The following is a 26,737-nucleotide window of genomic DNA, read 5'->3' as shown; positions in this document are numbered from 1 at the left end:
CCCCCATCTCTCCATGTGCGGTGCACCTTATCCTCCAAGCCCACCAGTACCACCCCTCAACTATCCATCGGCTGAGGTACTGCTTCCTTTCTTCCTCCTTCCTCCATACAGTCATCCACACAGCTGTAATTGTGCCTTGACTTTAGCAACCTTAACCATATTGATACTACCTCTATCTGGCCTATCTGTCACTCTCTCTCTGTCTCTCTCTCTCTGATGCTGTTCTTATCTTCCTTTGATTTCTTTTCCACCCAACCGGTCGAGGCGGATGGCCGCCCAAAAGAGTCTGGGTCCTGCTCGGAGTTTCTTCCTCATGGAGGGAGTTTTTCCCCGCCACTGTCGCTTATGCTTGCTCTGGAGGGTTCAGTTGGGTTTCTGTCTGTTAAAGCGCTTTGAAATGTCTGCTGTCATGATTAAGCGCTATATAAATAAAACTTGATTGATTGATTGACAGGAGTCGCAAGGCCGAGGGGATCGTATAGCCCAGAGACTTGACTGAGAAGCTCCCTTTGGGTGAGTGGGTCCAGTGCCTGCGCTCCGACTTCCTTTCTTGACAGATTCTCTCCGAGTCTCATTTTCCTTTTCTTTTTGGAGAAATTCACAGCTACCATCAAATGCAGCTTGTCGCTCTCAGGATCATAACCAAGACCTAGGGCTTTATCGTTATCATTAGAGAGTTGGTTTGGGAGGACCATCACTGGGGGTTCGTCCTCCTTTAAGTGGCTTGACTCTGACTTTCCACTTTGGCCAGAGTAAACCTGTGGCTTCATGTAAAATCCTCCGGCTTTCAGGATATGCTCAACATTTGTTGTTATTCGCTTGAGCTGACACAGGTCATCATGCGAAGTTATGATGGTTGGCCGTCTCCCGCATGGCGACTTGAGCAATACAGCCGGCTGGTTTATCGCCTATGTTAACCCTGGTGATGGCATATTCCTGGATGTCCTCTTCCTCAGAGTCTCTCCACAGGAAGCGATGTAGATGCACTTCCTGGTCCTCAAGCCATACAGAATTATACATTTTTTTAATGTCCCCAAGTGCTGCGAAGACACCTTGGCGAAACCGGATGAGAACAGCACGAATGTCATTAAGGACATCTGGACCCTTGATGAGCAGGTCATTCAGACTCTGGCCACCGAATTTCTGACTACTATTCCAGACAAGGCGGACTGGCGTAGTCACAGAGTGGGGATTTGGTGCAATCAAGTGGCTGATGTACCATACGGGTCCAAGCCAGTTTGCCAACTCTTCTTTGGACAGTTTGATTGCTGCGTTCCGCTGGACCATTTCATGGACTTGAGCTTTGTAGGCCGCCTTCCATTTTGGCTCTTTTTCCAACTGCTTCTCGGTCCTCCGGAATGTTGCTTCGACTGCTCTCCTGTTGTTTGGCAAAGTTGCTGGATCCTCCACCCAAGGGTACTTTGCGTGCCAGTGTGGTTGCTCGCTGTGGTGATCCCCACTGATGTACGTCAGTCCACTCCTTATTTGCTCCAGCTCTCGCTCCTCAGACATTGTCGTCTCCTTTCCTCCAGGTTGGCAATTTCCACATCTGCAGCCACCACACCTGGGCTCACACGCAGCTCCAATACTGTCCCATCTCCACCAGGCTATGAAGTCTCGGTTGGCAGCAGATGTGGTAGCTTGAATGAGCTGAGGTGGATAAGCTGGGCTGTTGCTTGTGACCTCCCTGTACACAACAGCTGCTGTGCGCATGGAGCGGGCAAAATGAGTTCTGGATCCATGAGCTACAACTTTAATATCTTCCATGAGATCTGGATGAGAGCCACCCACCGTTTTCCCAAGGGGACCATCCCACAAGACAAGGTTGCCAACGGAGCGCACTTTTTGAGGAACGAGTTGGCCTTCCTTGTGACTGATGAGGAGCTTGATTTTAGTGGGACGGACCAGTTCATGAAGAGGGACATCGGGGAATATTTTTTGCAGTGTCTTGGGTGGTATGTGGCGATGGACCTCTGCGATGCTGTCCAGCCCGTAACACACAAGCTGGTGAGACCTCAGAGTTCCTTTTGCAGTTGTGATCCGAATCTTCAAAAGGTAACGTTTTGTCTCCACCGTCACTTGCATCCCGCCGACTCCATGGACTACGAGCATCACATCCTCACTCCTCAGGTTCAGCTCACCTGCAGCCTCATGGGTAATGTAGTTCATATCGGACGCCAAGTCTATCAGGGTTCCAATCCTCTGTCCAGCGTTTGCAGTAACTTCAAGGATCATCATTATGACAGGGAACTCTTCAAGCCCATTCTCCGCCAGCAAACTCCCCTCAGGTACAGCTGAGCTGAATGTCTTAGAGACAGAGTTGCAGAATGCATCTCGACAACGCTGGGCTAGGTCAGGGGGTAGGCTTGTCAGGAACTCTTCCTGGGTTTCTGGGCACTTATTCCATCCTCCTCTTGCAGGACTGGGCTTTGGCTTCCTTGGCCCATCTCCCTTACTCGCAGCTTTGGGACAGAGGTAATAGTGATGACCCAGACCTTGAGCATTCTTACACCCCTCGTTTTTGAACAGAAAGGTGGTCTTGCACTCTACATCAACGTCGTGGACTTCCAGAAACCTCCCACAAGCACCAATTTTTTTAACTGCCTCCTTCTTCTCCGCTACTTTGAGAGCTTTGAACTTCTTGCAGTAATAGAGTCTCTTTCTGTGGCCCCTTTCTCCACAGACAACACAGGATACTTGAGGGTTTGAGGAGTTGGTGGTTTTTGTTCGGGAGTGTTTTAGTGGGACTCTTGTCTCCCTCCTGCTGGGGTCATCGTCCCTGAGCTGGTCCAGTTGCTTATAAATTTTTTCCTGCCTTCTCAGAAACTTGAGGAGCATATCAAACCTGCCCTCGGGTGATGAGGTTTCCTCTTCTTCTGACACATGGACCAGCCACTCTTTCTTTAAGCCTTCTGGCAGTTTACTCTCCAGGGACTTGGTAACGAGTGGATTTTTAAGGGCGTCGGTGTTTCCCAGTTCACTGAGGTCATACAGGGCCTTTTCCACAGTCTGTATCAAGTCGACAATCTTCCTTGGTTGGTGACTTCTTACTGGTGCCAGTGCCTGCAGCTCCTCAATTATTTCCAGGGCAATTGCTGTTTTATTAATCGATTTTCCAGCACATGAAAGATTTCAACTGCCGTCCCATATGTTGACAGGCGAAGGTCCCTCACTACTTTACCCTCTAGGCTGCCTAACAGCTGGATTTTCCTGACCTCCTTGGAGCCGGTTGGTTCTCCTTGCTTTTGTAGTGCTTCCCACTCTTTCCTCCAGAGGTAGAAGTTCCGCTTGTTACCATCGAACTGAGGGAGTGCCGTTGGTTTCAGTTTGACAGTAGGCGTCTGGTTTGGCATCTCCTTAGAGGACTCCTTGTTTTCCAGCTTCACCTGCAGTAGGTTAGCCTTATCTGAAATTAACTCTTGCAGAGAACTCTCCATATACCTGACACGCTGCCGGAAGTCAGGCCGCTCTCCTTCTGGAACCCACCGAGTCCATTGGCGCAGGGTTTCTTTTGCCATCTTCACCAGCCCCTCAAGGTTGCTGAGCATGAGTTCGTATACTTCCAGCTTCAGGCTAGGTCTGCTTGCTACCAACAGCTTGCACTCTTTCTCAGCTGCCTCCACTGCAAGGGAGAGTTCAGGGCAGCCAAAGTTTTGCCATAGAACCTTCTGGACAGTATCCTCCACTTCCTCAAGCTTCTGTTCGCAGTCCTCTGCTGTTTTCCTCGCATCTGCATTTAAGTCCTCTTTAGCAGTAGCCTCAAACTCCGCCTCCGCAGTCAAGGTTTCCACCTCCTCATTTGCCTCCAGTACCTTCTCAGCTTCAAGTCTGACCTTGCTGAAAGCTTCCACCAGTTCTTCTGCTGACATTTTCTGGCATGACTTCAACAGTAGGTTTGCCTGTCGGGCAAACCGCTGTTTGGCAGTTGTTCTCTCCTTCATCTGCTGCAGGGACTTTGACTCGGCCATATTGGGTTTTACTGAGAACTTTTGGGGCAGTGGACTTGGAGGCCGCTGGGAGCTGGACTTTGAGGGGGCGTCGGGTGAACTAGGATGCAGGAATTTCAGTCGGGTTCGATTGGGGCTTTTCCAACCGCTGGATGCGGTTTTTCACTGTCAAGTGTTTTGCTTTCTTTGCTAACCCCACACTTGAAGGGGTGTATCAACGCCGAACATCAAAAGGCTGGAATTCACTCAAAGACCAGGTCGTTGCTTCTTTTTCTTTTATTTTTCTTTACAACCTTTTTCTCCAATAGTCTTCAAAGTAGTAGTAGTAGTAGTAGTAGGTGAAAAACCTTAAACATCACATGGTTATCATAATGTAAAACAGGTTCTAATAAATTAAAAAATTATCAGACCCATAATCAATAATTATAATAAATACAAATTAATATTGATCAATTATCAAACCCTTTCACATTAACCAAGTACATGAAAATACTTTTTTTTCCTTTAAGTTAAAACAGGTGTAAGTAATTTCAATGTAAATTCATCAAAGTAGATAAAATACATTTGTGTTTTTTCTTTTAACCCATGAAACCAATGAATTAAGCATTTTACAAAAACCAACATATAAATTAATAACTAATCAACACACAACTCCCCACCAGGTTTAGACACACATTTAAATCCCATATCGACTATAAAATTACTATTCTTTTTTCAGTAAGTCACATTTATAGCAGCTTTAAACACGCCGTCTGCATATAGAGAAAAAATATGACCTGTTTATCCCATGCCCTCACTAGCAGTCAACATTTACACACAGCACCGGACGCTACAAATAACTTCACCCACACTTCAGATACCTCGCATCCACACATAAAACTAAAGTGTTCTTACCGGCGGTCCGTTCAGCTCTTTGTTAGTACGTTTTCCGCGCTCTGTGGGGAAACTTAACTTTTCTGCTCCGTTGTGGCGTCTCTTCTCCCTGCTTGACTTGACACAGGTGAGCAATCAACATGCTCACACCCCAGCTGATGAGCCGGGAGCACCCATCGCTGCAATCACACACCCCCACACGCAAACTACTACAAATGTGCAAAACAAATGGCCGAACTCTCCCGAATTACGCACCAACCTCATCCGGGACCACCCAGATGAACACGGATGCAGACGTGCTCTGCCGGGCGCACTATAATGAAAACACAGTATTCACAGCTAAGATCTGGTTGATCGTGTGCGCTGCAACACCGCCATGGTTACGCACACGCGCATCAGCTGACGAAACAGCTGTTCGCCGCTACAGTCTGCTTGAATTATGTTACACCTGACCTGCCTGTTTGTACTTTTACCTTATTATGCAGACTCAGAAATGTGATGTCCTGTTCCTTCATTTGCTAGTCTGACAGACTGTTCTGTTTTAATCTCTGCTGTTATCTGAAAGCTACATAAAGTGAACTTTCTTCATCCGTTTTTGTGGCATGCTTTTGTATTCATATCTGCCACAGAACATCACAGTCATATTTCCCTGTTGGGTCTGTAAGTATCTTTGTACTTTGTGGGCTTTTTGGTGGTGCTGCAGGACACATTTGTGATATGGTTAAGCACCAAAGGAATACCGTACGTGACCTGAATGCAGTATGACAAGCCAGTGCAGTGGTGTTCAGTCACCCCTGATAAATATTTATCCATGATTTATGACACAAAAAATAGCAATGGAAAGGTTAGAGTCTTAAACCAGACTCTGGCTCCAGAACTCATCTGGATAAATACCCTCTACTGTGACTCAATCAGGTCGACGGACCTCAGCTGAACCAGTGGTCATTATTAGAGAGGACTGAAAAGAGGATGAGGGCTTCGGTTTCTTAAGCTGAATGTTTCAATCATTGCTGCTGCTTGTACACAGTGACACTAGGACTAAATGATTATCTGATGAAACACTTAATAATTGTGATCCATCCATCCATCCATCTTCCACTGCTTATCCGTAGTCGGGTCGCAGGGGCAGCAGCTTCAACAGGGAGCCCCAAACTTCCCTTTCCCCGGGCCACATCCACCAGCTCTGACTGGGGGGTCCCAAGACATTCCCAGTCCAGTGTTGAGATATAATCCCTCCACCTGGTCCTGGGCCGGCCCCGAGGTCTCCTCCCAGCTGGACATGCCAGAAACACCTCCCTAGGGAGGCGTCCCAGAGGCATCCGTACCAGATGCCCAAACCACCTCAACTGACTCCTTTCCACGTGAAGGAGCAGCGGCTCTACTCTGAGCCCCTCGTGAACAGCAGTGTTTCTCACCCTATCTCTAAGGGAGACACCAGCTATCCGCCCGAGAAAGCCCATTTTAGCCGCTTGTATCCGCAATCTCATTCTTTGGGTCATGACCCATCGCTCATGACCATAGGTGAGGGTAGGAATAAAGACTGAATGGTAGATGGAGAGCTTTGCCTCTCGGCTTAGCTCCCTCTTTGTGACAACAGGGTGGTAAAGCGACTGCAATACCGCTCCTGCTGCCCCAATTCTCCGTCCAATCTCACGCTCCATTGTTCCCTCACTCGTGAACAGGACCCCAAGATACTTCAACTCCTTCACTTGTGGAAAGACCTCATTCCCCGCTCGGAGAAGGCAGTCCACCGGCTTCCTGCTGAGGACCATGGCCTCAGATTTGGTGGTGCTGATCCTCATCCCCACCGCTTCACACTCGGCTGCAAACCGGACACGCGTAAGCCCCACCAGATCCAACTGGTAACGCTCCACCTCCAATACAAGCTCCGACTCCTTCCCCGCCAGTGAGGTGACATTCCACGTCCCCAAAGCCAACTTCTGCCGCCCGGGTCTGATCTGTCGTGATCCCCTGTCGTCACTGCCACCCGTATGGCAGCGCACCCGACCCCATCGGTCTGCCCTGCGGGTGGTGGGTTCACTGGGGTGGGAAGAGTCCACGTTGCCTTTTCAGGCTGAGCCTGGCCGGGCCCCGTGGCAGACCCAGCCACCAGGCACTCGCTGACGGGCCCTCCGTCCAGGCCTGGCTCCAGACGTGGGCCCCGGGCTTCCTCCGGGCAGGGTCACATTTTTCCCTTTCCGATTTTTCATGGGATCTTCTGAACCATTCTTTGTCTGGCCCTTCACCTGAGACCTGTTTGCCTTGGGTGACCCTACCAGGAGTACAAGACTCCCGACAACAGAGCTCCCAGGATCCTTAGGGCACTCAAACCTCTCCACCACGATAAGGTGATGGTTCCTTGGAGAGGAATAATTGTGATGAACTTCTTTAAGTGCTCTATCAGTAGGAATATGTTGAATAGATTTGATTTTCCTGGGTAGCTTATGACCACCCCATTTAAAAATTAAAAGATGCTTCCAAACGAAAAATATCTAGATAAAAATAGCATACGCTACAAAAATGGACCCAAGCAAAACAAACGCTCTTTTGGCTTTATTCTTAATCAAGCTCTTATTTTTTTCTCATTTTTCTTGCCTTATGGAACAAGCATATGAAAATCTAGGAACAGTATGTCCTTCTAGAGAGAACTGAGTTCACTGCATGACAGTGTTCACCTCTAATAAAGACCTAAGTAGACAGGCAGAGTGACTTGGTCGCCCGAGACAGTGTTTCATAAAGGTTTGATGCTTTATATTCGGTTTAGCTTTCTCTTAGACACTGAAATCTTCCAGTGTCATTTGCAGCTTTGGATAACAGCATCAGCTGAAAACCTAAATGTAGGTCATTTATGTTTGAGTCAGTGTTTGGATACCTGCGGCTTTGAAGGAGAGATTGGAGCATGCGCTTTCCGTCCCGAGGTCTGATCTTGTTAACCATTTCATTTACAGTCTTCTCCGCCACACTTTTCAAGGTCTTCTCTCCAAGGCTGAGAATTGTCACACCTTCTTCTTTTTTTCCTTTCGGCTTTTCCCTTCAGGGGTCGCCACAGCGAATCAATTTCCTCCATCTAGCCCTGTCCTTTGAATCCTCTTCTCTCACACCAACTACCTTCATGTCTTCCCTCATTACATCCATAAACCTCCTCTTTGGTCTTCCTCTAGGCCTCCTGCCTGGCAGTTCAAAACTCAGCATCCTTCTACCAATATATTCACTATCTCTCCTCTGGACATGTCCAAACCATCTCAGTCTGGCCTCTCTGACTTTATCTCCAGAACCTCTAACATGTGCTGTCCCTCTGATGTACTCATTCCTGATCCTATCCTTCCTGGTCACTCCCAGAGAGAACCTCAGCATCTTCATCTCTGCTACCTCCAGCTCTGTCTCCTGTCTTTTCTTCAGTGACACTGTCTCTAGGCCGAACAACATTGCTGGTCTCACCACAGTTTTGTACACCTTTCCCTTCATTTTAGCTGAAACTCTTCTATCACACATCACACCTGACACTTTCCTCCACCCGTTCCGTCCTGCCTGGACACGCTTCTTCACCTCTTTTCCACACTCTCCATTGCTCTGGACTGTTGAGCCTAAGTACTTTAAATCCCCCACCTTCTTGATCTCTTCTCCCTGTAACCTCACTTTTCCACTTGGGTCCCTCTCATTCACACACATGTACTCTGTCTTACTGCGGCTAACCTTCATTCCTCTCCTTTCCAGGACAAACCTCCACTTCTCTAGCTTCTCCTCCACCTGTTCCCTGCTCTCACTACAGATCACAATGTCATCTGCAAACATCATAGTCCATGGAGATTCCTGTCTGACCTCGTCTGTCAGCCTGTCCATCACCATAGCAACAAGAAGGGGCTCAGAGCTGATCCCTGATGCAGTCCCACCACCACCTTGAACTCCTCTGTCACACCTACAGCACACCTCACCACTGTCTTACAGTCCTCATACATGTCCTGCACCGCTCTAACATACTTCTCTGCCACTCCAGACTTCCTCATACAATACCACAGTTCCTCTCTGGGCACCCTGTCGTAAGGTTTCTCCAGATCTACAAAAACACAATGCAGCTCCCTCTGGCCTTCTCTGTACTTCTCTATCAACATCCTCAAAGCAAATACTGCATCTGTAGTACTCTTTTTTGGCATGAAACCATACTGCTGTTCACAAATGCTCACTTCTGCCCTTAGTCTAGCTTCCATTACTCTCTCCCATAACTTCATTGTATGGCTCATCAGCTTTATTCCTCTGTAGTTGCCACAACTCTGCACATCTCCCTTGTTCTTAAAAATGGGCACCAGCACACTTCTCCTCCATTCCTCAGGCATCTTCTCACTATCTAAGATCCTGTTGAACAACCCAGTCAGAAACTCTACTGCCACCTCTCCTAGACACTTCCAAACCTCTACAGGTATATCATCAGGACCGACTGCCTTTCCACTCTTCATCCTCTTCAATGCCCTCCTCACTTCATCCTGACTAATCTTTGCTACATCCTGGTCCACAACAGTCACCTCTTCTAGTGTTTGTTCTCTCTCATTTTCCACGTTCATCAACTCTTCAAAGTACTCTTTCCATCTTCCCATCACACTACTGGCACCTGTCAATAGACTTCCATCCCTATCCTTAATCACCCTAACCTGCTGCACGTCCTTCCCATCTCTGTCTCTCTGTCTTGCCAACCTGTATAGATCAGTCTCTCCCTCCTTACTGTCCAACCTAGCATACAAGTCATCATAAGCGTCTTGTTTGGCCTTTGCTACCTCTACCTTCACCTTACGCTGCATCTCCCTGTACTCCTGTCTACTCTCCTCAGTCCTCTCAGTGTCCCACTTCCTCTTGGCTAACCTCTTTCTCTGTATACACTCCTGTACCTCCTCATTCCACCACCAAGTCTCCTTATCTACTTTCCTTCCAGATGACACACCAAGTACTCTCCTACCTGTCTCCCTGATCACATTAGCTGTAGTTGTCCAGTCATCTGGAAGCACCTCCTGACCACCCAGAGCCTGTCTTAACTCCTTCCTAAAAGTCATGCAACACTCTTCCTTTTTCAGCTTCCACCATTTCGTCTTCTGCTCTGCCTTTGCCCTCTTGATCTTCCTCACCACCAGAGTCATCCTACACACCACCATCCTATGCTGTTTGGCTACACTCTCATCTACCACTGCTTTGCAGTCACTGATCTCTTTCAGGTTACACCGTCTACACCAGATGCAGGTGCTGTGGAGAGACAGCAGGTGCAGGGAATGAACTGATTGAAGATGAGACAGGATCTGGAATGATATGAGTTGTTAGTGGCAGGAAAATAAACAGGAAAATCATAGGACAGAGACGTGACAACTGTAGACACAAGAACTCTACCAACAGAACTGTAGATACAAGAACTCTACCAACAGAACTGTTGACACAAGAACTCTACCAACAGAACTGTTGACACAAGAGCTCTACCAACAGAACTGTAGATACAAGAACTAACAACAGAACTGTAGACACAAGAACTCTACCAACAGAACTGTAGACACAAGAGCTCTACCAAATCCAGCAGTAACGTGCGGTGAGGTTCATGGCTGGTGAGGCACCGACGTCACCATGATCACGTGATCAGATTTACAAAAAACATGAACCTACAGTGTAGCTTATTCACCATTTAAGTAGCAACAGTGAGTGGGTTCTGTTAAAGTCTCATCGCAGAATTATTTACACACACAAACTGTAACACACAAATAAGCATATTTGATTAAAAAAACATAATGTTGTTACCTACTTGTTAATATGTCAGGTTTGATTTGTAGATAAAGTCCATGCGCCGCTCCCTCTGAACAAACGACTCAATAACTTATTTGTAGAAATTGTCCGTATTTTCCTTCAGTCTGTAATATGTAATCCTCCATTTCAATAGGCGAGCGGAAAAAACATAATTGCTGCACTTGACTTAATGTAGATCGTAGCCTGCATTCACTTATTTTTCGGCTGAGGAGTCCCAAGACGAATCCCTGGGATCACCAGCGCCCCCTATCCATGAGGCCGGGTATTTTTGTGCCTCACCTAGTGCTTTTTAAACAGCGGTTTCAGGACCGCTCAACTCAAGAAAGACGTTACACACATGCAGCTGTTGACACAAAAGCACTGTACATTATATGCGTTAGCTAAATTACGGGAATTTAGTTTATAAAGCAAACATGTTTGAACATTTTAATGGCGACACATAGAGAGATAGCATTACGGTCTCACTGTTTAGCTACCAGCACAGCTATCGGAGCTATTGTTCAATCCCTGGTGAGGCTCGGCTGGTTGGTCTCGGCAGGTCTCTGTTCCGTAATGCAGCGGTTAATGTGAAAATTCAGCGATTTTGAGTAAAAATAACCTAAAACTGGTGACTGAAGGAAAGGCCGGAAAACCTGGTCCTGGAGGACGGCTGACCTTGTGGTCTTTGGGCGTATTCATTGATCTTGAACTAAGACCATTTCTTTTCGAAGTTAAATAAACAGAACAAAAACCAAGTAAAGTTGCAAAAACACAAAGTACTTTATTTACAGAAATTTCTGGGCACAGAGACTAACCGGAAAGAAACTCCAAGCTGTGTGCAAAGAGCCATAATTTACATACAATATTTATACCCTTTCTAGTAGGTGTTCACATGGGATGATCTAACTCTCATCCTATCAGAAGATGCCACCACAAGATGTTCTCCATTTTCCCACATTGTGGCAAATATTTCATGTTCTGGGGAGGCTCACTCTACTACCTCGCAGCTGCAGGATCCACTCAAGGACATGCTGGCAGAATCACATAATTCTTCAGTCAGAGGTCAAATTTAAGATGTTGTGAGTTATTGTGTTATCTGCAAGGTAAAGATAGTTTAACAGGCACACTAATTAAAAAGTGGTGATTTACAATAGTGAATTATAAGATGTGATTCAAAGTGTTAAAAATGGTGCGTTAACGTATATGTACAGCATCATGACGTTAAACGGAAAATACGTTTATAATACACATCGCTCGATAAATATTAGCATTTAATTCATTTATTCCATTTTCCATTTTTTTCTTTCATGACCGCATGTCACTGAAATCCAGATAGATAAAGGGACAAGCTGGGGGGGGGGGGGGGACTAAAGTACATGTAGCCCAGTTGAGAAAACTACAGGTTTAAACTAAAGCAGCCCTTAATTTCTTAATATAGTATTCAAGAGAAATAAACTCAAAACAGGAACAAGAGTTACAAGGAGAATAAAAGTAATTTAGGGATTATGACTTGTTAACTGAGAGTTAATACTGGATGATTCAAAGTGTGATGAGTAAACAGTCCTAAGGTATTCATTTTAATATTGAAAAGACTGATTTAAACAGAGATTATGGAGGGGGTTTAGTGGTGTGAATGTGGTATGAGTGGATGCTGGGGATTGGTTGTGAAGGTGTTCCGTTCTGTGCCACCTGCGGGCATTGGCTGGGGGGGCGGAAGAGATGGCGGGAAGGGAGGAAGAGGAAAAGGAGGGAAGGATAGACGGATTGTGAGAAGGGATAGAGATTGGACGGACTAGTACTCCGGGCAGCGTGGTTTATGTTGTCCCTGCAAGAGTAACGTTGAGACAACAACTAATCTTTCGGTGGCTCATTGTTTTGTGGAAAACGTTAACAGCGAGAGGAGTCCACACCGGGTCCCGGTGAGTCAGCGTGGATCATCGGAGCGAGAGGTGGACTGGCCGGACGACCCTCGCATCTACGAGACGTCAGCTTGGAGGAGAGACTGTTTCCTTCACGGTGGCCGTTGGACACGTTTGTACTGTAGGTCGGAGTTGATGCTACAGCGTCTACTAGAAACTGAGTTGTACTGTAATGGTCGGACTCTACTGAGGACCGCATTACCGCCGCACGGAGCGACGCACAGGCCTGCATCGCGGGTGGGGTGTGTGTGTGTGTGTGTGTGTGTGTGTGTGTGTGTGTGTGTGTGTGTGTGTGTGGGGGGGGGGGGGGGTGTTAAAGGTGTTATGCTATCTTTTCATGTCCATCTCAATGTCCTGATACCTTTTATGGGTTAAGTTCAACTGATATATTTGAAAATATAATTTATTAAAGGTTTAATAGCATCATTCAGGTACACCTCAATTTTGGAGGAGTCCATGTCTTATGGTCATTTCGGTGTTAAAGGTGATAGTTAGGGAGAGAGATGGGGGACCAGTGTTGAGTATTTGGGGAATGATTTGAGTGGATTATATACTTTAGTAAGTAATTCGGGTTTACAATTCATGGTTTGGTAAGATCATTCATTGGTGAGTCATTTGATTGAGCTAAAAACAGATTGTGTTCACTCTTTAAGGTTTTTAAAGCCTTGTGTCATATTCTTGGCATTTCATTGTATCTTCTCATTTCATTTAATATTTTATTTTATTTCGTTTCATAAGGGAGTTTTTTCTTCTAAATTTAAAACAAAATATCATTTCAGTAAAGAGATTCCTTTAAATTTAACAGCTGTTGTCTGGGTCAGTCATTTCATTATTCCTCGAACTCAATACACCCCATGGCTTCATGGGGGCGCTACATACACATGTGGCACCAGCTGAATAGATCAACCTGCTGTTCATTCCCTCATGAACAGTAACACCAGAAACAACAGGAAGTGATGCAGCTTTTGATAGTACTTTAAACGCAGCTTTAAAATACAACGAATCACCTTTAAGACCCGTGGCACAGAATACCTTTGGGGATACCGAGACGATCTGCTTAGGATATATGTTTCATTGTGACTTGTTTGGTCCATTAAAATACAGTAAAATAAAGTGATCATGTTTTTTTAATCAACTGCTATGTTGATGTCAGTTCCAGGAATTTTCAATGGAAATATCAAAGTAACCACACTCACCCTCTCCACCACACACTGGACAGACAGCGGAGCTCCTTCTCCAAGACACTACTACAGCTCCGCTGTCGAACAGAAAGGTACAGGAGGTCATTCCTGCCACAAGCCATCAGCTCTGACATATCAGACAGAGTCCCACCTCCAGTCTGACGTTTTGGTATGGCTTCTGTAGGTCCTGTGTACCGCCACTGAGTGCCACAGATATTTATCTATGACTAAAGGCCTACCATGCTTGGGTACTGTTGTTAGTATTGTTATTAGTATTACTGTTATTACTATTATTAGTGTTAATATTGTTAATATATTTTTTTTAATTAATATTATTATTACCTTTAACTACAGTACTTTATTTTTCCTCAATGCAAATTTTCTGTATATTTTCTGTAATAATTCTGCTCTGCTACTGTGACACCTACATTTCCCAGTTTGGGATAAATACAGTCAGTCTATCTATCTATGTATCTATGTATGTATCTATGTATGTATCTATCTATCTATCTATCTATCTATCTATCTATCTATCTATCTATCTATCTATCTATCTATCTATCTATCTATCTATCTATCTATCTATCTATCTATCTATCTATCTATCTATCTATCTATCTATCTATCTAAAAACAGGATTTTGCTTTTTGACAGTTGAATAAAGGGAGGATTTATTAACACAGAACTTACTAGATGATTAGAGCAGACTGAAGCACTACAACCTGAATCAAGAGTTTTGTGTGAAGACTCGTTGAAGTGCTGTGATCATGGTCTGTGGGAGTTTTGTAGAGCTTCATTTAAAGTTGAGAAAGACTGAGTGTGTGTCCCGTTGTAACGGAGGTGTGTGTGCAGCAGGGGGACTGACTCCGCCTTTAGACAGAAAATCGCGTTCATGCGGAAACCTTCTCGCTTTCCGTAGGTATCAGTGACACCACAGAGGGTACGCGTACTTTATATAAACATTTATTACGACTATTAATGACCACTAAAAAGCAAGTATTCAGCGGTACCGAATAGATAGTGGTAAAATCATACACATCTCTAATTAGATCCCATCTTTTGACTGCAGAACAGTTTTCGGTGATCCCTGCCTGCACCTCACCCCCCCCCGTGAACAGATGGTACAGTCCACAGACTTCAACATTCAGCGGGAAGCGACTTGATCCAAACCCTCCGGAGTCACAGGACGAGCCGCGGCGGCGGTTCTGTTTCCCAATGAGGTAAATATTATGTAAAGGTCAAAAAATACCCTATGACGTCACCTGTTATTGATGAGCTTGATGGACTGTTGATAGACTATTATCAGGAACGTTCCTCTGAGGCTAACGCCGGTCAGCACCGGCTAGGCTAACACTAGTTAGCACCAGCTAGCTGCTGTGGTGTCGTACCGAGCGGTGGGGGGTCTGTCATCTGGGCGCTTTGCCTTGGGGGGGGAGGGGGGGCAGCATGATGTCTGTCCTCAAAGAGCCAGATGTAACTATTAAATGTAACTCAGTGTAATGTAACTAAATGTAACTACTTAATTTTATACTGTTGTATATATATATATATATAAAATTTATTTATTTATTTTTTATACTGTTTTTATATTTTAATTCAATTTTATACTGTTTAGATTTTATTTTATACTGTTTATATTTTAATACTGTAATATTTTTAAATTTTATACTGTTTATATTTTTAGTTATAGTTTAGTATATAAGTCCTCTTAGTGCTGCATGTGTCTGTCTGTTAGTGTAATGTATGTCTTGTGGTATGTCCTGTGATGTCAGTGTTTCCTTTTCTGCTGGTGTTTATCCAGTATTATTTGTTAAGTAATGCCTGAGCAGTGGATATATGCAATTTCCTCCGGGATTAATAAAGTATCTATCTATCTATCTATCTATCTATCTATCTATCTAACTATCTATCTATCTATCTATCTATCTATCTATCTATCTATCTATCTATCTATCTATCTATCTATCTATCTATCTATCTATCTATCTATCTATCTATCTACTCCTTAATGTAACTAGTAAATGTAACTAAATGTAACTCAGTGTAATGTAACTAAATGTAACTACTCCTTAATGTAACTAATAAATGTAACTAAATGTAACTCAGTGTAATGTAACTAAATGTAACTACTCCTTAATATAACTAATAAATGTAACTAAATGTAACTCAGTGTAATGTAACTAAATGTAACTACTCCTTAATGTAACTAATAAATGTAACTAAATGTAACTCAGTGTAATGTAACTAAATGTAACTACTCAATGTAACTAATAAATGTAACTCAGTGTAATGTAACTAAATGTAACTAAATGTAACTACTAAATGTAACTAATAAATGTAACTAAATGTAACTCAGTGTAATGTAACTAAATGTAACTACTCCTTAATGTAACTAATAAATGTAACTAAATGTAATGTAACTAAATGTAACTAAATGTAACTACTCAATGTAACTAATAAATGTAACTAAATGTAACTCAGTGTAATGTAACTAAATGTAACTACTCCTTAATGTAACTAATAAATGTAACTAAATGTAACTCAGTGTAATGTAACTAAATGTAACTACTCCTCAATGTAACTAATAAATGTAACTAAATGTAACTCAGTGTAATGTAACTAAATGTAACTAAATGTAACTACTCAATGTAACTAATAAATGTAACTAAATGTAACTCAGTGTAATGTAACTAAATGTAACTACTCCTTAATGTAACTAATAAATGTAACTAAATGTAACTCAGTGTAATGTAACTACTCCTCAATGTAACTAATAAATGTAACGAAATGTAACTCAGTGTAATGTAACTAAATGTAACTACTCCTTAATGTAACTAATAAATGTAACTAAATTTAACTCAGTGTAATGTAACTAAATGTAACTACTCCTCAATGTAACTAATAAATGTAACTAAATGTAACTCAGTGTAATGTAACTAAATGTAACTACTCCTTAATATAACTAATAAATGTAACTAAATGTAACTCAGTGTAATGTAACTAAATGTAACTACTCCTTAATGTAACTAATAAATGTAACTAAATGTAACTCAGTGTAATGTAACTAAATGTAACTACTCCTTAATGTAACTAATAAATGTAACTAAATGTAACTCAGTGTAATGTAACTAAATGTAACTACTCCTTAATGTAACTAATAAATGTAACTAAATGTAACTCAGTGTAATGTAACTAAATGTAACTACTCCTTAATGTAACTAATAAATGTAACTAAATGTAACTCAGTGTAATGTAACTAAATGTAACTACTCCTCAATGTAACTAATAAATGTAACTAAATGTAACTCAGTGTAATGTAACTAAATGTAACTACTCAATGTAACTAATAAATGTAACTAAATGTAACTCAGTGTAATGTAACTAAATGTAACTACTCCTTAATGTAACTAATAAATGTAACTAAATGTAACTCAGTGTAATGTAACTAAATGTAACTACTCCTTAATGTAACTAATAAATGTAACTAAATGTAACTCAGTGTAATGTAACTAAATGTAACTACTCCTCAATGTAACTAATAAATGTAACTAAATGTAACTACTCAATGTAACTAATAAATGTAACTAAATGTAACTCAGTGTAATGTAACTAAATGTAACTACTCCTTAATGTAACTAATAAATGTAACTAAATGTAACTCAGTGTAATGTAACTACTCCTCAATGTAACTAATAAATGTAACTAAATGTAACTCAGTGTAATGTAACTAAATGTAACTACTCCTTAATGTAACTAATAAATGTAACTAAATGTAACTCAGTGTAATGTAACTAAATGTAACTACTCCTTAATGTAACTAATAAATGTAACTAAATGTAACTCAGTGTAATGTAACTACTACTCAATGTAACTAATAAATGTAACTAAATGTAACTCAGTGTAATGTAACTAAATGTAACTACTCCTTAATATAACTAATAAATGTAACTAAATGTAACTCAGTGTAATGTAACTAAATGTAACTACTCCTTAATGTAACTAATAAATGTAACTAAATGTAACTCAGTGTAATGTAACTAAATGTAACTACTCCTTAATGTAACTAATAAATGTAACTAAATGTAACTCAGTGTAATGTAACTAAATGTAACTACTCCTCAATGTAACTAATAAATGTAACTAAATGTAACTCAGTGTAATGTAACTAAATGTAACTACTCCTTAATGTAACTAATAAATGTAACTAAATGTAACTCAGTGTAATGTAACTAAATGTAACTACTCCTTAATGTTAAATAACTGAATTTCTGACTGATTCTAGTTCCAAACATTACAGTTAGACAGAAAAAACATGTTTGTTTGTTTCTCTGTTCTAACATAAATCCTTTAATTTGTCAGGTTATTAAACCCACAGAACTCCATCAATCAAGGATCAAACTATCAATCAATAAATAAAAATAACATCAGACACAAGTTAGGACATTAACTTTGGTCACTACGTTTAGTCAGAGTTCAAATGGGCTGAACTACTGCATTGTGGGAAATGTAGTTTTGGTCCAAGCACACTTTTGACCTACTTATTTTTAGACGCTCTGACCTTTTTGTGCTCTTGCGGGCCACATTAAATGATGTGGAGGGCCACATTTGGCCCCCGGGCCTTGAGTTTGACACGTGTGCCTTAGCTTCACACCATGACGTGACATTAGCTCCATGACAGCTAACGATACGACAGCTCTCAACTGGGTCGCTTCAGAGATGAGCTGCAGCCTGGTGACGTGTTGGTTTGTGTTTCACAGAGCCAAGAAGAGGAGAGGGGCCTCAGTGGCCCCAGACGGGGGCCAAAGCAGCCCAAGGCGGGGGCCAAGGCGGCCCGAAGCAGGGGCCAAAGCGGCCCTAGGCAGGGGACAAGACGGCCCACCCCAGGACAGCGGGGTCAGTGAATGGTGTTCATGAAGTTATTTCTTTGCTTTGTGTTCTGACTGTAACTCATGAAGAGGAACTGATCAGTCTGTTTGACACGCAGATCGCTCCAGGGGGGGGGCTGGATTCTCCCAACCTGTCAGCCATTGAGAGGGCGAGCTTCATGGAGGGACTGCAGCTCCAGCCTGGTGTGTGTGTGTGTGTGTGTGTGTTTCTATGTCACTGCCTCTCTATGAGGCTGGAATCATAACCCAGTCCACTCTAACTCGTTTGAATTGGTTTCTGAGCTTTTTGTAAAGTGAGTGATGAAATGTTGCGTAGCTTTTTCTTCTCCTTCTCCTTCTGGCTTCTCCCTTCAGGGTCTCCACAGCCAATCAGTGTCCTCCATCTAACCCTGTCTTCTCATCCTCTTCTCTCACACCAACTACCTTCATGTCCTCTTTCACTACATCCATAAACCTCCTCTTTGGTCTTCCTCTAGGCCTCCTGCCTGGCAGTTCAAAACTCATTCAAAAATCATGTTGCGTAGCTTTATTAAATATAAATAATATTACTTAAATATTAATCACGTTCCTGAAGCTGTTCTGAGAACATTAGTAATGCTTTGCATTTCATAGTTTTCAAAGTAAATTTTCATCTGATTTCGGTATCATCGACAAAGGTCTTTGTATTTGAATTTGATATCTTTCCTCAGTTATCTCCTTGTTACGGTTTAATCAGCTCATGATGTTTTTGGTTTGTCAAATCAACACTCTTGTGATGCCTAGGTAACCCTCTACACAGTACGGCGCTGGAGGAAGATTTGAATGTCGCAGAGGGGGGACAGATGAGCACAGGGAAAGGTGGAAGAACGGACGACCGTCAGACACTGAAGAGTACTGTTAAACAACATGGAGCTGCCATGAGGAGGAAGGAGACTGAAAGCGATCAAGAAGAAGAGGAGGAAGTGAAGAAGAAGAAACATACCACGGCCAAAACCAGGTAAGGTGTGAGGAACAGGAGCGTGTTACCTCCCACATCAGTGCCCTGTGAGCGCCAAACGTTCTGTCTGCCATCAGGATTAACAATCAGAAGACAAAGAGACTGAAGACAACGCCTCTAGGGGAGAGAGGAGACCCAGAACCGAGGGAAGGAAACCAGCATACCCCCCCAGCAAGCGGGGAAGGAAACCAGCAAACCCCCCCAGCCAGCAGGCCCCACAGGCTGGTCGGGAAGAGGAGGAGTGTTGGGCCTACGTCTCTAGCACAGTGAGCTTCCTTCCGTCCAGTCTGAGGTCACATGTTCTCCACAGAGGTCATCGTGAACATTTGGTCTATAAATACATTCTGCCTTTAAGGGTTCCCCGTTTTTAAACCTACTAGTCTCACAGATTTTTCACATTTTTCTGTTTTTTATTGAATACGTGTCAAAAAAAGAAAATCCATGGTAGAAACAAAGGTATGACTGAAGGATGTGAACTGAAGGATCTGAGAAGACACATGAAATAATATCAGATAAATATTATTTCACACTTACAAGTATAGATCTGTGTACATATGTCGTCATGCCAACCGACATCTGTGTAGTATCCACGTGTCCACTAAGACCCACATGAATACAGGTGAATCATGTCTTTGCAGATGTTGTGTCTGCTCTCCTAGGATCCTGGAAGCATCTCCATAAAGTCTGTGATAAAAAGCAGAGAAGTCGACCGACGACGTCTTTCCTTTCTGGAAAGACTAAACCGTTTTATTGTTGGTCACTGCTCTGGAGTCTGACCTCTTCTGTCTTTGTAGTCAAATGATTGATGGATGTGTTTCTGTCTTCTTGTGTTACCCATAATTTACACTGGTTTCTGTCAACAAGGCCAGTGACAAACCAGCAGAGGAGGAAGAGTTGGAGAGACAAGGGCCAATCAGGAAGTGGAAAGTCGATCGAGTCTCAGACACAGGTGAGAACATGAACGGTGATGTCTCCGAGGATGTGAAGGAGAGAGGACGCTTCTAACGACGGGACTAACGGGTCGTAATGAACTCAGACGTGTTAGCCAGGTAGTTTCATGCCACGTTTCTCCTTCAAGGACCAATCAGACGCGGGCTCCACCGCCAGTGGGCGTAAACACATCCTGTCGTCGGATGAAGAGATCGAGGATGAAAGCTGGGTGTGTACTGACCCCAGAAGGATCTGGACCACTTTGGGGATCGCTCCCTTAGGGTGTTCTCATCATTTTCTTTGTGTCCTGTATGTAGAAACCAAGTCCAAAGAAAGCAAAGAATTATAGTGTGGGAAAAATCAGAAAGTCTTCATCAGAGGGGTCTAAATCCAGAAAGTCTTCATCAGAGGGGTCTAAATCCAGAAAGTCTTCATCAGAGGGGTCTAAATCCAGAAAGTCTTCATCAGACGGGTCTGAATCTAGAAAGTCTCCTGCGGGTAAGAGAATGTGGCTCATCCAGCTCGTGATAGTTCAGAATCACTGTTTAAAACCAGCCGTCAGGTTTTATATTCTTCACTCTCATGTCTGTCCATTTAACATGAAGCCAGGAGTTAGCTTAGCATCACACAGACTGGAGACTATTACAGTATTTTCCTCACTACAGTGGGCATTCTCGTATCAATGATTGCGACTTCCCCATCATCGCGGATTTTTAGTAGGCAGTCACATAATACCGTACGTACGTTTTATTACGTTCTGTGAGTCTCAGACTTTCATGAGAGACAAAAGTGCTTTAAACAGTCTATCAGAGTGCTTTAGAGGTAATACAGATGGAAGGTGGTTTAACATCAGAAAGGGGAGGGTTCAGAAATGTTTAAATTACCGTAAATAATAAGATAGATTGCAATCTTGATAGTGGATTCCTCAGTTGCGTGTGGTTCCTGGAACACATTGACCGCAAAGAACGAGGGATCACTGTATAAGGTGCACTGGATTTTTTTTTTTTTTTTTTCAAATTTTATATACTGAATTAATCCATGCAGGGAAATTAGTGGCACACTCTAGTTAGTACACAAGTACAGTATTTTCTGCACTATAAGGCGCACTGAATTATAAGGCGCACCTTTAATGAATTGTTTATTTTATAATTTATTTAATATATAAGGCACACCGGATTATAAGGCACATGATAAATGTGATGGAGCGGTAGAGACCGCGCCGTCCATCACCGTTCATCTTCGCTCCGCGCGCCTCTCTCTCGCGCAGGAGAGCGGCTGCAGCGGAGCTGTCATTTTTTTCTGGCAGGACCGCAGGAGCGCGGTCCCGCTCACTGGTTTACCTATGGTACATTCGCGGGTGAGTTGTCCACCAAACTGTCGCGGTGGTGCGTCGGGGGTGCACACCCGGCGCCCATGCGTGCTTCCTAAATACAAATGCTCACCTGTGGATGCGGTGTTGCTCCGCCCCTGGAGTGGGCCAAACCGAGGCTCTACGGAGGTGAGCCTTAAATAGCGCATTGTGGCGCGCTATTCAGACAGGACTGTACCATTTGGTACGTTGTGGAACTGATTTGTATTTTGTCGACATTTTGCTTAATGTAAACAGCCATATGAGGGGAATTTATGTTTTATTCTGTTCTGTTTTATTTTGTAAGAGGTTTTTCTGTTTCTAGGTTATTATATTGGCGATTATAAGAACAACCCCGTCAATTAATGTTGGTATGCCAGGGGAGGGGCATGGGGTTATTTAAGAGCTGCATTTTTGTTTCATGGGGGTGGTAGTTGGAGTCGGAATAGGGATTGGTAAGAGTCGGAGAGTTGAAAGGAGCGATAGTAGAGCAATTGGTAAATGGTTATTGTTGTGGATTTCCTCTAGATACTTATTTTTGTTGCACTGGGTTTTTGGTTTGGGACATTTTATTTGCACTGTAAATATTTTTTCACGAGTTATTGTGGTGTGAATAAAAACCCCACCAAAAATTGAACTTTTGCGGCTGCGCCATCAAGTTATTTCTTTACGGCATACACGAACCCGTCACAAAGTAAAATAGATTAAAAAAACTAGTGGCTGCAGTTTCGCTATCCGTCCACTAGCTAGAGCATTCATGACTGCGAGTACCTTTAGTCAGCTGTGAACGGCCCTGTTGATATTTCAATGAGGCCATTCTGAGCCTCATCAAGGAAACCTGATCACTTGATCACTTTACCATCTTAGAAAGAAGTCAACACGCATATTAAAAAACCTGACATTAAAAACTGGTTAAATTCATTACGAGTGCAGTCAGTGCCAACAGAGCGGATTATTTCCTGATCTGAAGTTCGAAGCAGATATTTAAGCTCCGACGTTCGTCTTCGTTTATTAATTAAATATTGTTTCGATCGATCGGTAGTCCAGTCGGAGGTGAGGTGCAGCTATTTGCTGCTGTGTGTCCTAAACAATTTTTAACTAGTTTTTAATGTCAGGCTGATAATTTACTGTCAAACGTGACGCTGTTTTACTCCTAGAACTGACTTTAACGTCGGTGTCTCACCGCCGTGAATCTCACCGCACGTCGCTGCAGACAGAATACACAAGCCTGAATGCGCCCCTCCGCCCCCCCAGAGCTATCAACTACATTTGTAAATCAATGCAGCACAACTGACACCTTTGTCTAGCAGTGACTGCTCTTTATATTTCAGAAAAGGCTGTAAGTTCATCTTTGAGGGTCTTTATTCACCTTTAGTCCAGTTTCTCCGTGTGTTTCCACAGACTAACAGAATGGACCGTCACTAGATTCCAGATGACAGCACAATGGGGTTTTTAGACCAATTCAGTTTAAAGTGGGTTATTTCTGACGCCAGATAGTTAGGAAATACTGAGATCAGTCAGTCAGACTTTATTCATAGAATTGTTGAAAGTTCCCTGTTTTTCTATGTTATTGCGATGTTTATTTTAGTCAGGCCTTTTTTTTTTTCTTTAGCCAGGTGTCGTGAGTTGGTGATAAATGTTACACGGAGGCTGTTCTCCAGCACCAAACACCGAGTCGTTCACGAAGAAATGAAGGTCTATAATGCTGCTAGTGATTAATGAAATGACAGAAAAATGAGCTGCTCCCTGTGTGGCTCCTGCTGTCTGAGGGGGGGGGGGGGTGTTGGCGCAGTCAGGGGGCTTGGGCGTTCAGGGGGCACCCCCAATACTGTCTAGAGGCTCCCCCTGGTGGCGTAGTGCGGCATGAGACTGCTGGCTTTTTTCAGCGATCTTGTTTTTGACCAATATTAACATGAATATTAATCCATATGTAAAGCCCATCGGATTATAAGGCGAAGTGCAGGTTTATGAGAAAATCATAGGCTTGTAGGTGCGTATTACGGTGTGGAAAATGCTGTAGGTGTATTCAGCGACAAGTCGAGGAGCCGACGTCAGGTGAGGGACTGTTTCCAGGCTGCGCTCAGATATCACACTTTAAATTACATAGTAGGCTTATTAAATAAATGTATTTTGAATTCTGGACATTTTTGGAAATATTTTTAAAGGTTAAGACATTTTCAATTTTGCTACAAAATAGAAAGTATTAATGTGTGTTTTAATTCCTCTGAGAAACATGAGCCACTAAAACTCCCTCTGTTTGAAGGTGGGTCCGATGAGCAGAGGAGACGAGACGGTCGCTCAGGAACTGAGTTACAGCTGGTGCTGGACGCCTTCCTCCTGTTCTGTGACCAGTACAGGTGAAGCAAACTGCTGACATCCATTACCAGTTAGGGCCAAGCACTGAGTGATGATGTCATCATCATCTGTGAGGAAGTTCATTTACAGTCTAGATTGATTAAATGTTCTGGTCTCAGAAACCTCCCAGAGTCCTTTGTGGCCTGAACTGAACTGGAGTCGTTCTGATTCCGGATTCTCCAGATGAAGGGTTTTTGATTCAGCGTGTTTACATGGTGTCAGTCACACAGCAGCTACAGCCTGTGTCTTAAACCACTGGGGTGTTTCCACTGTTCACTCTGGGGTGTCTGTTTCTCAGGGATGCTGTGGAGTCTGAAGCAGTCAAACAGGCTGTGGGCTGCTTTTCTTCCAACGTGAGGCAACAGCTCCTGGAGAAGGTCAGACTGAACCCTCTGTCATCAGCGGTGCCGGTCTGTCGTTTCTAAGGTGGTTTCAGGTGGCGGCTCCCAGAAATGTGATGTGTTTCCACCGACGCATACAGAACGTTCACCCAACTTAATCAGAGCATGAAACAGCCCCGTCACAGGAGCTTTTACCCTCTGAAGCCCTTCTGAATCATTTGGAAGGTGACGTCCTTCAGCGCCAACAATGTGCCATCAGGGGTCAGGGTTAGGGTCAGGGTTAGGACCAGGTGTGACCAGCTTCTGTGAAGAAACATCTCCTGTTTGCTCTGAAGCTAACTGTCAGTCGTTCTGGCTCACGTCTTTGTGTTTTGTCTTTCAGATCAATTCTTACAAGGAGTTCAGGCATCTCAAAAGAGAAAATGCCAAGGTAACTATGGCAACCGGGTTTAATCCACACCGGTGGGGTTGCTCCAAGGATGGAAATGTTTGGTTCTTGAAATTTCTCCACAACATTAGAGGACCTGTGATGTGGCTGTAGTCCTGTACATAGTGTGTCTGTGTGTGTGTGTGTGTGTGTGTGTGTGTCTGTGTGTGTGCCAGGTCTCCTCATCGATACGTAAGAACACCCAGAGACTGTTGGAGGCCAAATATGAGCTGATGAGGTGAGACCTAGTCGTGAGTCTCCATTTAGTCCTGGTCTATCTAGGAACATAACAACAGAACCACGTTTGAGAGCTGCTGTAGTAACGTCTGTTTGCTCAGGGCGCAGCGGCGGGCCGGCTCCCTCCAGAGGGAGAAGGATGAACTGGAACTCAGGTCAGCTGATCTGAGACGAGGCCAGGCTTTCCTTCATGACATCAGAGAGCTCAACAGACGATACCTGGACGTCCGGCGTAAGCATCCCAGAGAACAAGAGACGGTACGCACAACCGCAGCTTGAGCAACAAGAAGTGCTTGAAAGTCAAGGATGAAGCAGTTTAGCACCATCTGGTGGAGTATATGCAAACTGCAAACATCAGAACACCTGTAGTCGGTGTGGTTTGCCCTTGGACCCTCTCTCTACACACCAGAGGTCGGCAACCCTTAAGACTCAAAGAGCCGTTTGGACCCGGCTTCCTCAGAGAACATAAAACTGGGAGCCACAAATACTTTTTGACATTTAAAATGAAGAGAACACTCGTCTTGTTTCTATCTTTACACTTTGTGTAAACAACTATAATATGTTGCGAATGAAATACACAAAGTGCTAAAGAGAAAATGAAATTTTATTCATGTAATGAACACATTATGAACATTTTGAAGTCTTAAAATAAATTTAAGAAACACCACATTAATGGTCACATTTTAATTAATTTAACAGAGACCTCAATTATCCTTGTAGAAAATATTTTTGGAGCACATAGCGGATCCTTGAGCTGAATTTAAGAAATAAATGGGGAAAAAACACTACCAAAAAATGAAAAATATTTGGAAAATACATCTATTTCACATAATTAGAGGGACTTCTGCTTCTGCTGGTTTTCTGTGAGTGTGATGCATATTTTGAGCGACAAAAAAATAATTAAATATTTTATCAATGTTTTTAGATCACAGTACAATAACAAAATGAACATAAGTTGGGTTTTTATATTTTACTTTCCCAATCCATACAAAGCTGCAGCAAACAAAAGAGATAACAAGAACACAAAAGGACCCTGAATCTCACACAGGTTTGTCTGGACAGGTGTGTGTTTAAGTGATGGTGATGTGTTTCCTCCTGCTCTCCAGTACGGGGCGACCAGTTTACCGGCTCTGCTACTGGAGGCCGAGCAGGTCCAGTCATCAGAGCAGCAGCTGAGAGGAATCAACAACCACCTGGAGGAAATCCTGAAGAACAGGGCGCCCAGATCATGACTTGTGATACTAGACACGCACACACATGCATACTGTCGACTCTCAGAGAGAACAATGTTGTACCGGCGTGAAAATGGAAAATAAATTAAAATTCTATGTTGCGGTTCGAGTTTTATTGAGTATCCCGTCTTATCCAGAGGAGAGGGTCTTCCACCATGATCACCTGCTAGGACAAGTCCTACATTTGGACCCAATGTTTAGACCAAGCATCACACATGGAAGGACAAAAAATGCACAGCATGAAGATAGAAACATCAGAAACATTAAGACAATGTTTTCTGAGTTGTAATGTTTGTCCACTTTAGAATAAAATAAATTATCGCATGTTTCTACA

At 43.2% G+C, this 26,737-nt stretch overlaps 1 protein-coding gene and 1 pseudogene across 2 annotated transcripts; one reads left to right on the top strand and one right to left on the bottom strand.

The window, feature by feature from the left end:
- The window catches only part of LOC137602418 (band 3 anion exchange protein-like), a 40,790-nt pseudogene extending 32,404 nt beyond the window's left edge, over positions 1–8,386 (bottom strand).
- A 6,394-nt stretch (positions 8,387–14,780) lies between these two features.
- cenpu (centromere protein U) lies at positions 14,781–26,502 on the top strand. 2 transcript variants are annotated; one of them, XM_068325736.1, is made up of 14 exons: positions 14,781–14,891; positions 18,429–18,564; positions 18,656–18,740; positions 19,320–19,533; positions 19,611–19,799; positions 20,398–20,482; positions 20,612–20,692; positions 20,781–20,961; positions 24,075–24,168; positions 24,465–24,543; positions 24,890–24,937; positions 25,111–25,172; positions 25,273–25,429; positions 26,278–26,502. In XM_068325736.1, exons 1-14 carry the CDS (start codon positions 14,887–14,889, stop codon positions 26,401–26,403), a joined length of 1,542 nt encoding a protein of 513 aa, XP_068181837.1. In that variant the 5' UTR covers positions 14,781–14,886; the 3' UTR covers positions 26,404–26,502. The 2 variants fall into 2 exon arrangements, with proteins under 2 accessions (XP_068181837.1, XP_068181836.1); XM_068325735.1 differs by having other exon boundaries at positions 25,255–25,429.
- The last annotated feature ends 235 nt before the right edge of the window (positions 26,503–26,737 follow it).

Source organism: Antennarius striatus, chromosome 10 (assembly GCF_040054535.1).
Source record: "Antennarius striatus isolate MH-2024 chromosome 10, ASM4005453v1, whole genome shotgun sequence".
NCBI lineage: Eukaryota > Metazoa > Chordata > Actinopteri > Lophiiformes > Antennariidae > Antennarius > Antennarius striatus.
The sequence above is the reverse complement of the archived record's forward strand: the minus strand, read 5'-3'. Positions and strand labels throughout refer to the sequence as shown.